This window comes from Apteryx rowi, unplaced genomic scaffold, assembly GCF_003343035.1.
Source record: "Apteryx rowi isolate R43461 unplaced genomic scaffold, aptRow1 scaffold_1172, whole genome shotgun sequence".
In the NCBI taxonomy this organism is placed as follows: domain Eukaryota; kingdom Metazoa; phylum Chordata; class Aves; order Apterygiformes; family Apterygidae; genus Apteryx; species Apteryx rowi.
The window spans coordinates 43,417-59,793 of record NW_020447389.1 but is presented as its reverse complement, the minus strand read 5'-3'; the positions used below and the strand labels follow the sequence as shown (position 1 = coordinate 59,793).

The following is a 16,377-nucleotide window of genomic DNA, read 5'->3' as shown; positions in this document are numbered from 1 at the left end:
GATCTACCACAACAAGGAGTGAGCTAATTATCACTTAAAATTAAACTAAAAGTTATTGATGCAAAGCTAAGAGGCATTACCAGCACCTAGAACTGGCATATCAAAAAAGCCGATGGCCTTATGATCTAGACAGCAAATTATGTTAAATAATGCAAGACCATGCACCTGGGAACTAAAGAATTTTGCTACAGAAACAAGAAGGAAAATGTTCTGGGGATTCCAAGCGGCCACTGGACAACTATGAGCCATAATGTCATGTTTTTATGAAAGTCACCTGTGATCCTTGAACAAATCAGACATGATAAACCTAACAGAAGACAGATGGGCTGGATGTGAAGTGCAAATGTCTCATTTCAAATATTGTCTATAAATGCGGTTGTGCTACTTTGAAGCAAGATGAAGCCAACTGTTCAGTTCAAYCATGCTGAATCAGATCAGCTACGTGATCCAATTCATAATACAACCTCCCGAACACTTCTGCAGCACAACTGTGGGGCAGTGCTATTTGGAAACTGTTTTAACTATGTTGCTTGGAGAAACACCTGAAACTAATGTGGAAAYAGATCAGCAGTGTGCTTGGGGAAATGGAAGATGACTAAGAGAACTTGGAAGGGACTCAGAGGTGACTAAGAGAACTTGGTTTACTTAATCCTATAAAACTAAACCGAACAGGATATGACTCCTTTCAGTGTTTTTGCTAGGATGCTTTTACCAAGATGCTGCATCCTGTCTTTAAAAATCTGTGCCACGCTGTGCCCTGTGACACAATGCCCTAGTTCTAAAATCTGCCTACTGTCCAGCCCTGACAAGTGCCAGACAATCCTTTCCTTTTTTCTGTATCTACATCCTCCCTGCAAGAACAGCCAATACCCTTCACATTATTGTGCCAAAAAGCTTCCAAAAGGCCTTTAAGGGAAGACACCAAGGAGAAGAAAAAAAAATATGCAAGCTAAACAAGAGTTGGTAGGTCAAATATAACTGACCACAGGGGAAAAAAATAGGCTAGAAACTAAAGGTGTTTTATTATAAGCAGAGAACTGAGGTTTTTGAATGGTCTTCTGATAACAGTTTGCAGGAGTAATATTTTGTGTACAGTCTTGAAAATAGCACCAAAGAAAAAAAAGAGGCAAGTGGTGTGAGCAAAAATTAAGCCCTTTGGATAAGTAAACATGACACACAAGTCAGCTAAGGAGTTCCTGGCAATGGTATCTTAGGACAGTAATGCTGTGCAGCAGACATTTTCAGATTAATACAGAATTAACATTATCTAGTATATTTTATGATGCTAAGGAGCCACTGCATTTTACACATGCATACAAACAACTCCAAATCAATTCTAATTACAATTGATTAAACCATATCAAAGAAGAAAAAAAAAAAAAAAAAACTTCAGTCTTGAGATTGCAATGCTCTCATTTGATTATCAACCCCCAAAAGAAACAGAGCATTAAAAAGATGAATGACAGTTTATAGTTATCTGTCTGGAACATAAAGAGAGAAAGTCAAATCCTTCCCAAATTGAAGCTAAAGTCTAGACTTACTCAAATTATTGGAAGCTATCCTGAGGCACTTCCTCTGTCATAACTCATCATTAATGCATCTATCTCATAACTTGTGGAATTCAAAAACAGGCAGCTACTTTGGAGAAGGAAGAGGGAGTAAAGACAGCAGCAGTCCCAACTTAGGCAGAAAGCTGCTGGTGAAACATCACCCTGAGTAAGAAAAAGTGTTACATTTCTGCTGCATTCAGGAAAAACAGACTTCCTGTTTATTTACAGACAACATATGTGATTGCACCAAAGAAAATACTTATCATGTTACAATGAGACTGGCTGCACAAGAAAAAAAATCTAGCAAGCATCTGAATACTGGATAATTACTGTGCTTACCAGAGGCAGCAAATGTGTTCCAAATGAACAAGTTGTGAATAAATCGGGACCTTTTCTGCTTTGCCTTCCCCTCCTGAGGACCTTTCTTCTACACAAATGGTTTTGCCATGCTACAGAATTGGCACTCTGCCCTTGCAATATCCTGCAGACTCTGAGCATGCAGGAAAAAATACATTTCTCTGCAACGGTTTACCCTGAACAGCAATGCAAAATGGATGGTACCTTGCTCTGCCAGGGAAAGAGGTTCAAAGTCTGAAAAGCAGATAAAAGTTTTCTGTTTCTTCTCACTCCAGAGCATGGCTCCACATTACAGCATAAGAGCACTTCAGACACTGTCCTTTGATAGGAGATTAGAGGGAGACAAATAGGGAAAAGACACAGTTTTCTTGTGGTCAAAATGACTTCTCATTTGATGGATAAAACCTTTCACAATACTGCATCTCTCCTACCATTCTTAAAACGGGTATTAGACAGCCTTGAAAAGCAAAGGTGTAAGCCCATCCTTGGGCTTCTGAATTCATTGCAGTAACAATAATCCATGGATCAAGGTAATTAAAGCACCCCTCCTAGATGAGGATGTAGAGAGTGCCAGTGCACTCTTGTGAATAATCTGGAGGAGCATGCCACGATTCTTCCATTTCCTCCTTCCAGAGATTCACAAGCAACTTTTCATCAATAAATCTCTCTTCCTTCTAGAGAGACTTCACAAGTGCCTGTTATATCTTCGCAACCCTATAGGAATATTCAGCTAAAACTGAAATCTTAGTATATTTCTTAGGTTTTCAAGAAATAAAACAATTATTAGTACACGTGGTGATAGATACAAGGAAACTTAAGTGCTGTCTCTTAAAACTATGTGGGAAGAGCTACTCAGGTCCTCCAATAACAGTAGTCAGTACTTTAATCAAGTGGCACAATTGTTTAAAGCTTTCAGACAAATAAAAATAAAATCAAGAGCCAAACATAGTTAAGCTACAAATAATTAAGGAAAAAAAGTTCATTTTTAATTAGTCTGGTTATTACTTCTGGGTGAGAGTAAAATAATTAACCTCAAGTAATTTTTAAGACTTTTCCGTCCTGAAAGTTAACTGGCAATTTGGCTACCTACCTTAACTAGAGAACAACTAGAGATCATAGTATCTGTAAATTTAAGAGTCAAATTCATGTTGATCCAAGTAGGTATGCAATATCTGAACCACAAGCTCAAAGCAATGTTATTTATATATTATATATATGTATGAATGAATAATAATAATAAAAACCCCACACACGACTGGTGACTAAAGCTTCTCTTTCTCTATATTCTAGACTACAATACAAATTATCAGTACAGAATGCCTAAGCAGACAATTGACTCCTCTGCCAGAAATTACATATGCTTCTTGAATCTCCAGGTCTTTAGGGAGACAGCTTTTAGGATGAATAAGCCAGAAGTACCCAATTTTTCTGGGTGGGTAACCCAGACCACACAGTTCTTAGATATCACAGTATCACAGAACATTTGAGGTGGGATAGGACATCTGGAAATCATCTAGTCCAACCTCCCCCACCCAGGATCAGCTAGAGCAGGTTGCCCAGGACTGCGTCCAGTCGGGTTTTGATCATCTCCAAGGACGGAGACTCCACAACTTCTCTGAGCAACCTGTTCCAGTGTACAACCACCCTCACAGTGAAGAAGCCTTTTTGCACGTGGTCCAATGTCTGTTCATTTACCCGTGACAGGATGGGTTAGGAACTCAGATTACATACAATTTGTGGCCTACAACTCAGCCATCCCTGACTTAGGTTTGTTTTTGAAGCTGRCGCACACACCACTTTCTGCACACTTTTTCCCCCCACATCATAAAAATACAAAGTCTTTGGCTTCTCATAGAAGAATTTTCTCCAAAAAAACAAAACCCTCATAGAAAGTAGCAACTGCATATTGTTTTACCACAATCTGATTCACACCTCAAAAGTACTAGCGATCAGTAACAAAGCAGACATACCTCTGTCAACTTGATGAATAAAAACAACACTGGCAATATGGACACTGTCAGGCAGCTCAGGAACACAAACACTTTTGTGGCCAGAAAAATCTGTGACATACATGTTGGCGTGACTTCACTAAACACAATAAAAACAGTGCCATAAGAATGAACGTCATATATGGGCAGTACCAGGTAACTAAGCTACGTCAAGACATCAAAAGGAAGATCTGGGATCCAAATTGGTTTTGGCTAAACACCATAAAGCACTAAGCAGAACTGCAAGAGTTTTGTTTCCTTTTTAATAACTAGCATAGGGTAATCTAAACTAGCCCTCACTTAAGAAATAATTTCTACTTTACTCCTTTCTGACAATGAATTGGTAGTATTCTTGGCTGTTCTACTATAATAGGTGTTAGATAGGTTTTATTTGTCTGTTTTGAAGATACAGGAGGCTGTATTTTATCCTCAGGAATGCTTGACAAATTATGTTTATTTAGGCTTAACCATTTTGTCTCAGGTTCCAAGGGCTCCAGCAAGCGCTCCAAAAGAAAATCTAAGAGATTTTTTTCCCCGCTTTTTACATCTTTTTGAGGAAAGAGGCAAGACTAGTCATTTATTGGAGACATGTAACTTTGGAAGAGTGGAAAGGAAAGGAGATACACCTGGAATCATATCAGAATAGGAAAGTTGTAATCATCAGGATCTTCTTTCAGTCACACTGATTACAAGTAAGTTTTAGGAAAAAATATTACAAGTATTAACTTAAAGCATGTAAGTTTTTGTTTGCTTGTTTTTTAAACTATACAGTTAACATCTAGGATAACCAGAAACCAACAAAAAACTATAGCGTCCAGAATAAAAAGAAACCAGAGGTTTTCCATCATTCTACCTCAAACAGTAGGAAAGCCGTAGAGTATGTGTGAGCCTTCTGCATCCTTTACACCTTCAGACTAGTAAGGAGAGCAAAGGCAGGAAGTCTAAAATAAAGCCCCAGTGGACACTGTCACAAAGAGAAATGCGATCAGGTACACATGAAGCATTCTGTACACCAGATACAGACAATTTACCCGAAGGAGAATGCTGCTTGGTTTTGAAAGAAAGAATTTGTGTACCAATTTCTTTCAGTAAGGGACACAGAGTATCAGAGTTTTGGGGCCTAGAAAATACCAAGACCACTTTAAAGATGGACTCCCATAAAACCTGTTCGCAGCCTGTCATCCCCTCTCTATCCCAACCTCAGAAATGTATACATATGCAATGCAGCAAGACATACAAGTAATCCACACAGCATACAAGTCACTTGAGTTAAATATATGACCTGAGTGTACTGAGCTTCTCAGAATTCAACCTGTTCCATTAAATCAAGAGAGTAACAGGGCTCAGTATAAATACTGTTCTCAAGAGTTTCTGATTTTGCCATTTATAAAATAAGTATTAAAACTTTAGTGCACAACTTTGAGTTCTAGAAAGGTTCTCTTTTCCATTCAAAAGCTAGTTACAAGTCCTTAATGCATACTATATGTGTGTGTGTGTGTGTATACATATATATGTATACACACACAGAAATATATATATGCATATACACACACACACACACACACACACAAAGGCTGAAGTCTTAGACTTTTTCCTACTTCTGCTATCAAATGACCAATACTGTCTCAATCATTTTTTTTAAAAAATATATAACCAGAAAGCATGTTTTAGGACACAAATCACACAGAACTCTGATGAAAGACTATGGACTAAAAATACCAGTGAATATACCAGTGAATATTCAAATGATGTAAATAGGTATTTTCTAATTTTAATGTCTATTGTTGTAAAAAACTATTGTGATCATTACCAAAGTTTATTCACAAGGAGGTCATGTCCAAGTTCGCCTCTTCACTGAAATATGTATAGCTGAATAACATGATCCTAGTTGTTTTCAAAGAGATTTCTTCTATCCAGTAAATATTCATAGAAGTAATCAATCCAAAAGTGTTGCGTAACACATTGTTCTTAAGAACTCCAAGCAGTTCACAAACTTCAGATATCCTAGACTAACCGTTACCAACTAGATCAACTTTTACACTAGATCAATTAAGTGATCAAGCTTATAGAGTGGCCTTACAGTTTTACCATCAAAACTGGAATAGAATCTACGAACAGTCAGAAAACTTGCCATTTTAATAGGGAGTGACACCTGCATAAGTCAAGGTTATCAATTAATGATAAAAATCAAGAACAGTGTTGGGCTCTAAGACTTACACATACTTAATTATTAGCCTTATTTTACTGATGGGGGAGCAGGGGCTGAGGAAACCACAAAACATTCAAGCCAGAAGAGATGTAGTCTAAAGTCATTTAGTGTACCACCAGTCACTAAAAATATCTGTATTAAATATTGTTTTGATACACACCTTGAAGAAACTATAATGTGGAACAGAACTAGTGAACACAAGGATAAGTACCACACATCTGGGTAGAATCAGCAGGGCCTTTGTAAACAGAACTTGGGCTTTACAAACCTGAGTCCTCTAAAGAAGGTAAGCATATGGAAAAGGAGATCCCACTGATACAATTTATGGTTTCCAAAACACTTTCAAAAGGTTCCTTTTCAAAATTTTTGGGGGAAAGTAGCTATGGGTCAAGAGGGAGGGTTCTTGCATAAATAAATATGTGGCTAGAAGAAAGTTCACAGTGGAAGGAAACCACCAGTGGAGGTCTGTAGGAATCTGTATTGGAACTACATTACTCAGCTTTATGAATAAGCAACTCGGAAAAAGGGGTGAACAGTGAAATAAAACTTCTGTGGCATCCTGAAGAACTGTAGAAGAATCTTACACACAAGATCAAGCAACTGGAGTGGCACATGAAACACAGTGTATGAAAATGTATGTAAAAGTAAAGAGCAATAGAGACAATCCTGATTTCACATATAAAAAGAGGGGCTTTGAGCTGGCCACTCTCTCTCAGGAATGAGATCTTGGGGTTACGAGAACCAGCTCTATGAAAACCTCAGCTGAATGCTCAGTAGAGATAAAAAGCAAAGCAAATGTTAAGAACTGTGAGGAAAGGAAGAAAATCACTACTTCACCACAAAACCTTGAATGTGATACACAGTCCTGGTCCTCCATCTCTCAATTAAGGTGAACAAGGGCCATCAAGAATATGAAATGGCTTACATTCAAGAAATAAGCTACAACTCTTCAGACTGGAAGACAGAGGACTTAGGGGAGAGATGATGGAAGGCTATTAAAAATGTGACAGGATGGAGAGGATTGAATGTTTATTGCCTCTTCCTATACAAGGATTAAGAAGCATCAAATAAAATCAGAAGCAGATGCAAGACAAAAGTGGTTCCTTACACAGCAGGCATTTAAGCTGGTGAACTCCTTGCCATAGGATAGTGTAGATGCTATGCTAAAAGAAAGTCACTGAACTGAAAACCACTAGAAACTCAGAGAATATGCAAAGGAAGTATCATTTATGCTGGTCCTGTTATCCACTTCTAAAGGCGTACATTTTTGTGATATCACGTAAAGACATCTGACTTGACCCATTATGGCTACTCTTTTGTTTCTATGAAAGCTGATAGGATATGAAGGAACAATAAAAAAAAAAAAAAAAAAAAAAGGCATACCGTTAAGTCACAATGCTCCTACAGAGGACCAAAAAAAAATCTGTCTTAATTAGCAAGAAAGGTGAGAAAAAAAGCTGCCTAAAAACACCATCCCTTCAGACAATGGGCTTTACTAAAAAAATTGTTGATGTTGTGATAACTTTGAAAGTCTTTTTTAGAAAAGTGTTAAGAGATAATATAGCTCAGAGAGGAAAAACAATTAGAGTTCCTCAACTCATTTTCAGCAATATTATAAGAAGTCTTGAGAGAGATAACACGCCCAAGACTGCATTACACATCTTTAGAACTGTTTTTCCCCTATTACAGCGATTTGCACAATAGTTGAGGGGATTTGTTGAGGGTCCAATTATGGAATCCAATTGTTTTTATGAATACTATCTGTCCCTGTAAAAATCAAGAAGCTTATAATTTAGCTAACAGCAGAAAAATAACAGATAATGAAAAACTGCCTGGAAAGGTAAGGTAAGGAGCAATGTCAATTATTTCTACACTTATAAAAGGGCAATTCACTAATTCAACATGAATTTTTGGTTAGAGAACAGTTTTTAGGACATGTATACATTGTGTTCATGCAAACACAGAATACACCGTGAAGTAAGGCAAGCATAAATTTACAGGCCTTTAGCTACGCCATATTAATTACCAAAAAACAAAACAAACAAAAAATGGAGTTTGGTTCTAAAGGCAGATGAACTGAGCTAATGCACTCCTGCTACCAAAAGGGACAGGACTTGGTTACCTGCCACTCCGTTTCAAGTGCTCCTACTTTCTCTATTCACTCCAGTTTTACACTCCTAGACTCAAAATCTAACTGAACTAAGTTGTAGTCATCAGTCAAAGAGCATCTAAACCAGGGGCATGCCCAAGAGGTCACAACCTCAGACAGCGTCAGGGTCCTGRTGCCCTAGAAATCCATGATCTGAATTCAGTATTGCAGAATAGTGACTTGTCCACATCTGTAAACAGGTTACAATAGAAGTACTGTATATTTCTCAGTCCTAACCCATAACTCAAGACTAGCCTGCTTAATCAGAAAATGTTTATGTCAAAATGCTCTATAATACTTTCCTAATTCTCTGGTTTACAGCTGTGGCAGTTTTCCTAGTTCCAAATAGCTCAACCAGCCAACCAAGACAAAGACATCTTTTGAATCTAAAATGCATCTTCTGCAACATACATTTTTTTACAATTCTTATGAGTAATTTTCTACACAAGGGAAATGTTAAGTAAAAGTGCTAATCTGAAAAACACCTCTTCTGAATTCTAAATTGGACAAATATTTAAGAAATGGTGCAGGCACAAAACCTTTTATTCTAGATGGAAATTAAGCACCCATTTGGGGACTCTGTCTACTACTGATATGGTCCAGCCTGCACAGCCTCCCTCATCATGATATGGAGGTGCACATATGCATCAAGTACTGGCTAATAACTGAGGGAAAGGGCTACAGTTTCCCCAATGGGAGAAGGCAGGACCACCAGGTCAAGGGTAGAAAGGAGCAAAGGGTACAGCAGCTCCAGTCAAGATTTGTTTAAATTGCTGTGGAATCACATCCTTCTTCATAAGCATGAATTTAAAGAATAAAACAAAATCCTCACTTTGGAGTAGTTGTTGAACCCATTTCTTGATATTTATCTTGCTCCTCAACTTCCTGTCCATACTAAAAGAATGGTTTAGCTGCTCATGAAGCCATAACTGAATATACCAGAAGAGAACATAAATACAGAATATAAAATTTGATAGAATTTAATAGAATAACTTCTATTAAAATAGAACACAGAACAGTCAGATATATAATACAACTGTTTTAACACTGGTTTTATAAACTTGCATAACAAAGGTTTAAATAAAAAAAGAAAACGATTTATTTTCATGTATTTGTAATGAGATAAAATTCTTGTAATAGCTTGATTTTCTATATCTTGCTACAAAAGCTTTTCAGAATTGAATGTTCTGGACAGTCTTGATGATTCTCAACTAATCTCTAATACAGGATTATTAATTTTATATTACTGTTACAAAGCTATCATGCAAGTAATAACATTACAACACTTCAAAAAAACCTCCATGAAAACACATACCTTTTTTTCCACATAAAAGTAGTCTAGATAACTCTGTCCAAAAGCTTTGTTTTAAAGTGCATGTTTAGAGATAATTACTAGACATTACTAATGGCATCCCATGATGTCTGCCCTTTTTTTCAAGAATTTCTGCAAAGTAACTACTGCTTCATAATAGCAATATAGTAAACACCTAACACATATTAGGTATCATATCATCACTATATTATATACTCCCTTTTTATAGTCACCTAATAAGCTATATTCTTCCAAACTTGAAAATAAGTTAACCACAGCACACTTAATCTCTCAATACTGGGGAAAAAAAAACAATTTGTATGTAATAATCATTTTTAAATGTAAACTGAGTTTCGCTGACTCTCCTCCGCCTCTCAATTCCATGGCACAGTGCCCATAGGTTATATTAACAGGAAAGGATAAAAACACACAAGGGCACAAAAAGCTTACATTCCCAGCTACCAAGTTTTCACACCCATGCCTATCCACTGCATAAGCATTAGCAATGAACATGGCATCCTGTGTTTTTATCCTGTATTTTATCAGCATCACAATGCTGCCAAATAGCAAGATGCCATGAAATATTTCTGAGAGAAGGTTAATGAGATTTCAGTGAGCTGTGAGCAAGAATAGGGGGTCACAGTCAATCACAGGCAACCCATTCCAACCGATGTTATCTTGCTGGGAGATCAGAAACGGCCCAGAAGAATTTGACCCTAGAGKAGAGCCACCGAGATTCCCTTCCTCTCCCCCAGCTGTTTTAGGGTACAAGTGCTCCTTACCCCATTACAAATAAAAAGGAAGGAAAGCTGCCTGCATGCAGCCCCTCACCAATTTTGTATCAGGATGACTGTGCAGGCAGCACTACCTCAGCTCTCACAAAGGGGATGAGGACAGAGGACCAGCAAGCTGTCCAGCACAGGGCAGACACTTCTGCTGTAAGTAACACAGTATCATCTATGGCTAAGTTTGACTATTTCTCTTCTAAATGCACACAATACTACTGCRGAATCAGTATGTTCCCAGTCACTAATATGCCTAACAAAGAAGAAAAAGAAAGAGTGGTATGACTGGAACAAAATGGATTTTTTTAACTAAAAATAGTGGAATATTCTCTATAAACTGGACTGGGTCAAATCCAAGGTGCAGAATCGCTGTTTGGCCTTAAACAGCCATATAAACTTTATGGCCTCAGTTCTTCTAATTGCATCTTTAAGCAGTGGATCAATATACATCTCTTAAAAGGGCCTTGTGATCTACAGATGAAAAATACACACCACATACACACACAAAAATACACACCACATACACAAATACACAAAACCTTATCAATACTTAAAGAAAACACCTTTCTATTTACACTACTACATGCCCAGTACAGTGGAAAGATTCCTCATACAGTAAGCCTTTACAGAACATCAAACCTTTCATTCAAGGTTTTGGACACGTGTCAAGTATTATCTATATATATATATCTAATTTCTATACTCTGCCCAGCCTCAAAGCAAAAGGCTGGACTAGAACAGGGGTTCTCAAACTGCCTATGCTACTTCTAGAGACATGGCATCTTCCAAGATTAGGAGGGAATAGCCTCCTTTAACTAGCTTTCTGTAAGTATTTCTTTGTATCAGCTGAATATTCTTCAAGCAAACTTTAGATACATCCCCCAAAACAGACATATTTGAGGAGGGAGGTTGCAGGGTAAGGTTAGTGAGCAATGCAGCCTTAAGTATGAGCACATGGCTTGGGGGGGCATAGGGGGAGGGGGAAACTTGTACACATTGTAAGGATTGCTATCACAATGAGAGTAAATTGAATAGCTTTACCTATTTCATGTCAATAGGTTTACTTTTTTTTTCCCCCTAGATAGGAAAAGGTAGCAGCTCATCCTTTTTTGTCATTCCTACAGTAAGTTTCCAGTTCTTCCACTTCAGTAAAGAATATCTACATTCTAAGTAGAAAAGCTCCTACAGTCTCTTTTCTCTCATAGAAGAGACTGCAAGAGAAAGCTTTTATTAACATTAATCTCTGCACTCACAAAGCTATTATTCTTTGGGGCATTTGAACTGTTTTCAACATCTTGTTTTGTTCAGCTTAATGTAAAAGGCTCAGAATAGAGACCTTATTCTTTCCCACCAGCTATGTAACACATTATGAATACTCAGTTCCCTAAAAACAGGATAATTTATTTAATGTAGACCTGAATCAGCTCCAAAATTGCACTGAACAAGCTTTCACACATACATGTGTACATAACTTCAAAACACACCATAATCTATGACTACCTTTTTCAACACAGGTTTATAATCACATATCTCAATTCAACAGTGCAAGTTATAAGTCAAAAGGACACAAAGTTCAGCAAACACTTCAGCATTGTGTAACACCTGATGTATTAGCCAACTAACTCACTCACCTCTTGCTCTACCATTTCCTTCCTGGATGATGATGTTTAACCCGCACAAACTTACAATCAAGCTGACCCAAAGCAAGTCCAACATGAAGATACTTTGACAGACACTTATCCACTTCTAATTGCTCAGATGAAACATCTTTTCTTCAACTCTCAAGGATAACTTTTTGAAAAACAACTTTAAAGTTCTCATTTCAGAAAATATCTTAATTTAAAAAATGAATTTGCACCAGAATAGCTTTTAGCAACCACACTTTTGATTCCAAATCAAGAACACTTCTTGCAACAGTTTTCCTCACTGTAATTATGCCAAAGTTATACCAATATTTACCCAAGACAGAGGCAGTCCACAACAAGTGAGAGCTGTTTTTTTTAATTTAAAAACACATACATACATACATATTTTAAAGAGACAAGTCAAAGGTAAACAGCATGGCAGTTCCACCATCACTTGAAGCCAGCACCGCCACTGAAGGAATCAGCCTTCTTCCAACTCAGAGCCACATCCTCTACCTTTCCCACCCTCACACCAGCACAGACATCCATGAAGTGAACCCAATCAGGAGACCAATAGAAATTAAAAGTAATGCAGAAAAAAACTCACAACAATTAGTTTCAGCCCAGATCAGCTTCTTCCAGCCCAACACACTGTTCAGAAGCCTTATTTGGCACACACAGAGAGGAAAGAAATACAAGACCTCTTCTGTAAGAGCACTATTACCTTGAAGCAATTAAGAAACTATAGCCCAAGACACAAAACTAACCAATTAACCTTTTACAAAAGCCATATTAGCTTTACAATGAACAGCGAGGAGATACTGTCTTTGGGACGAGTCCCTTTTACAGAGTCAATTACCTGCTTGTTTGGTTTATCAAAGCTGAGGTAATGAAATTACAGGATAGTTCATTCAGTGAATATCACATGACAGCAACCCCCCCACACACACCCCGAATATAAATACTGATTCCTACCACAGGCTGTAGCAACACTTCATAAGGATTTTCCCAGAATGCCTCGAAAAAACAGGCTCAGCAACCCAGAAAATAGGAGCAGCCCAAATTTTACTCAGTATTTGAGAGACAAGAAGTTAAACCATGCTGTTCTTCAAGACAGTAGTGTTGAAATGGCCTTTCAAAAGTTTCTTGCAAAAAGAACCAAGAACGAAACCTTAGGGGCTTGCCAAAAGACTGTGCTACTAAAAATTTGACATTATTAACATATTCTGAGTTTTCTCTAAGTAGTAAAGCAATACAGAGATATTTCTACTTTCCAATCTTCACTATGGCAAAAATAAACACTTTTTTCTTTATTTTCTGTATTTTTCTGTATTTTCTGTATTTTATTATTTTCTTTTTTTCTCTAAGGGAGTTTACTACAAAACTACAGCACAGAACAAAGCTTAAAATGTGAGGGAACTGTACCTCTACTAGCAGCAATTCCCAAATTTTTGGTGCTAAGCATCATGTGAAGAAAGCTGGCAACGTTCTGTGCTTCTATTCCTCATTCTCCATTGCCTGTGTCTACCTTATCAAGTACCACTAACCTATGGTAGTGCATTTACATAGTGAAACAGTGGGCACTGAAGGCTCAATATCCACACTATAAGTATTTCATTTTTACTTCAGACTAGCTCTACTCTGCTCTCACAAATCAAACAGCCATTAATTGTCTGAAGCACATCTTCCAATTTACTTTTGCCCCAGAGAAATCTAGTCTGTTTAGGGTGTTCTGGTTCACAATGCAAAAGGGTCTTGAAGTGAGGGGGACAACTGTGTGATTTGCTTCAAAAGTACAGCCTGATTCCATCTTCCCACCCTCCAAGGTTCAGCTAGAGCTGGAGCTGAAATAACTGGTTAGTCCAGCTGGACCTAACCAAAGCCACAAAAGCGTCTCTGCACTAGGTTCTCCAGGACAGATGGGACAAAATGCAATCCCAATACAAAAATATTAGAGTTGGTCCTACACTGAGGCAGCAGAGGTCTGATGGGGTTTATTCAGTTTGGCCCTATACTTGTGTCTCACTGTTTGGAAACTCTGCTCTAAACTAGCATCAGAATTCACATCTCATATCAGAGTTTGGATGCTAATTACAGGAATCAGAAGTTAGCTGTGCTGGGAGATTTCTCTTCTGAGGACATAGTCCTTCCCTTAGCTTCCTAAACTCCATGTTTGGGGGGTTTAGTTTTTTGGGTTTTGTCTTTGTTTTTTAACTAGTGAATTATTCTGAAAATGAGAAGTCATGGCTAAACAATCAAAACTCTGCATCATCATATGGTTATAATTTATTCCTGAAATCCTGTTCCAATACTGGAACAGGAATGATCCAATTCATACAAAGTTGTGTGAAGACTATTCAGAGGGGTTTGCTGGAAACAATTCACAAAAAGAATTGCATACTTAAACAACAACACTATGAAGCAAGGAAGCACTCCACTAGTTTTGGATGTGATCAGCACAACACCTCAACTTTTTATTTAAGATGAGCCATGCAGAACACAACCACAGAGCACCAACTACGACACATGCAAGGAGACTGTAGGCACACTACTACACCGTACACATGAAGTAGGACTATACTCAAAGTTTAAAATCCATTAAGATACTTATTAAGCACAAATCATTCCTTCATTTCCATTCACTGCCATGTTTAGTAATTTTCACTTAGTTGACTCATTTCTGTACCAGCAGCACAATAAAATTTATCGTGTGTTTTAAAAAGCATGGTTTGTTACAGCTTTGTAAGAATCTAGTACTGTCTGCAGAACAATACGCAGTAGGTCCTCCACACACATGCAAGACAATGCTAGCTAGAGGTAAAGAAATGAGTCATGTTTAACTGCAGACCTCTTTGGAAATCCTTGATATTGGGTACAATCCATAAGGCCATACTCCAAATTTACATTTTCTATCATTAAGATGGCTGTGAGAATAACATTATACATAAAGACCAAATATAAGACTGGTACAGCGTTCCCAAGTTTGACAACATTGCTACTGCTTTTGCTGCTTCTGTCACCCACTTGAAATAGTGAAGTTAACAGCAAACCTAAAACCTAAAAACTATGGAGCAAGTACAATGTAATTCAAGAGAAAGAACGATTTTCTTCCCCAATTCCTCCCACCCTGCACCAGAACGGGAAAAACAAAAATCCTGCAGTTTAGGAAAAGGTCAGAGAGAAAGAGTTTCCTCTCTCTGATCTCCTATTCCTTAATAACAACCAAAAGCTTACAAAATGTCTTCAACAACAGTAATCCCTCCCTCTTGCAACAGCCAGGACTCAGCAAGACAAGCTAGATCTTTATTTCCAACAGAAAAAACTAACTCCTCAACTATACAAGGGGTAGTATCTGCAGGRCAAGGAGATTAATTCTCCAAAGAGGTTCTATAGCCACTACCCTATCAGAAGTCCATGGCATGTTTACCAGCAACTGAGATTGTTTTGGCAATAAATCATAGATGTTTACCAAACATTGTTTTGTCAATTTTTACCACTTACTACAAGATATAGGACTAAGACTTCACTGCCGAGTTTTTGTTTTACCTAAAAGATTATAGGTAACACAGAACCACAGAAGCCATATAAAATGGCATACAAGAAACACTAAATAGCCACAAGGTTATTTTGAATATAAAGAAACGGCAGGGAGCAAAAACAATTTTTCTCACATTGYAAAGCTCAAATGTTTTTAAAAGATCAGTAATTTCAGGGATGGGAATCAGCAAACATCTCTGTTCTACTGTGTTTAAAGACAGGATATTAATAAGTGCTCAAACAGTTCTATTTTTTGTTTCAAAACTCCAGTTAAAAATGTGTTCCTGTGCAGACTATATACAAAAATGCCTTCTCCTTCTAAGAATAGAGAGAAACAGAAGGGACAAAGAGGGAAATAACTGAAAATTTAATTTAGGAAGTCTTCAGAGAAACTTTCTAACACATTTTTGGGCCACAAAAAGCATCCCAAAGGATGGAATAAAAACCTAGCACTTAAGACATTTAAGAGTGACTTAAAAAAAGAAAAATAAAGTCTCATTTTTATGCTCCCTGTGACCTCACAGTATCTAAAAGCAGAATTTGATAACTCTTCCTCCTTGGCCTCCATGCCAGACTAACATTTGGTAATTTCTTTTTTCCCCACCATCAAAATTCAGGTCATCTACCCTGAAACACTCCAGGAAAGAGAAAGAAAAGAAAGCCCCCAAACAGAACAAAACCCCAATGAAAACAATGACTCTGCAGAAGCAGTTTAGAGACGAGCGCTCTTTTACGCACGCAGGATTTGCGCCTCTGCCACGACGATCCCTCCCCCACCCCCAAGCACCGTTAAATAAATAATGATTTTTAGAGAGAGAGAGAGAAGCCCGGTGTCCCCTGTGGTGGGGGCGAGCCCTCGGGGGTC

At 37.7% G+C, this 16,377-nt stretch overlaps 1 protein-coding gene across 3 annotated transcripts in view; it reads right to left on the bottom strand.

Moving 5' to 3' along the window:
- SEC63 (SEC63 homolog, protein translocation regulator) overlaps nt 1–2,202 on the bottom strand; it is a 46,457-nt gene extending 44,255 nt beyond the window's left edge. For all 3 annotated transcript variants that reach the window (XM_026082743.1, XM_026082754.1, XM_026082761.1), the window contains exon 1: nt 2,112–2,202. In XM_026082743.1, the coding sequence (XP_025938528.1) occupies nt 2,112–2,187 (76 nt within the window). In that variant the 5' untranslated portion in view covers nt 2,188–2,202. The remainder of the gene's footprint in view (nt 1–2,111) is intronic.
- Between the last annotated feature and the right edge of the window lie 14,175 nt (nt 2,203–16,377).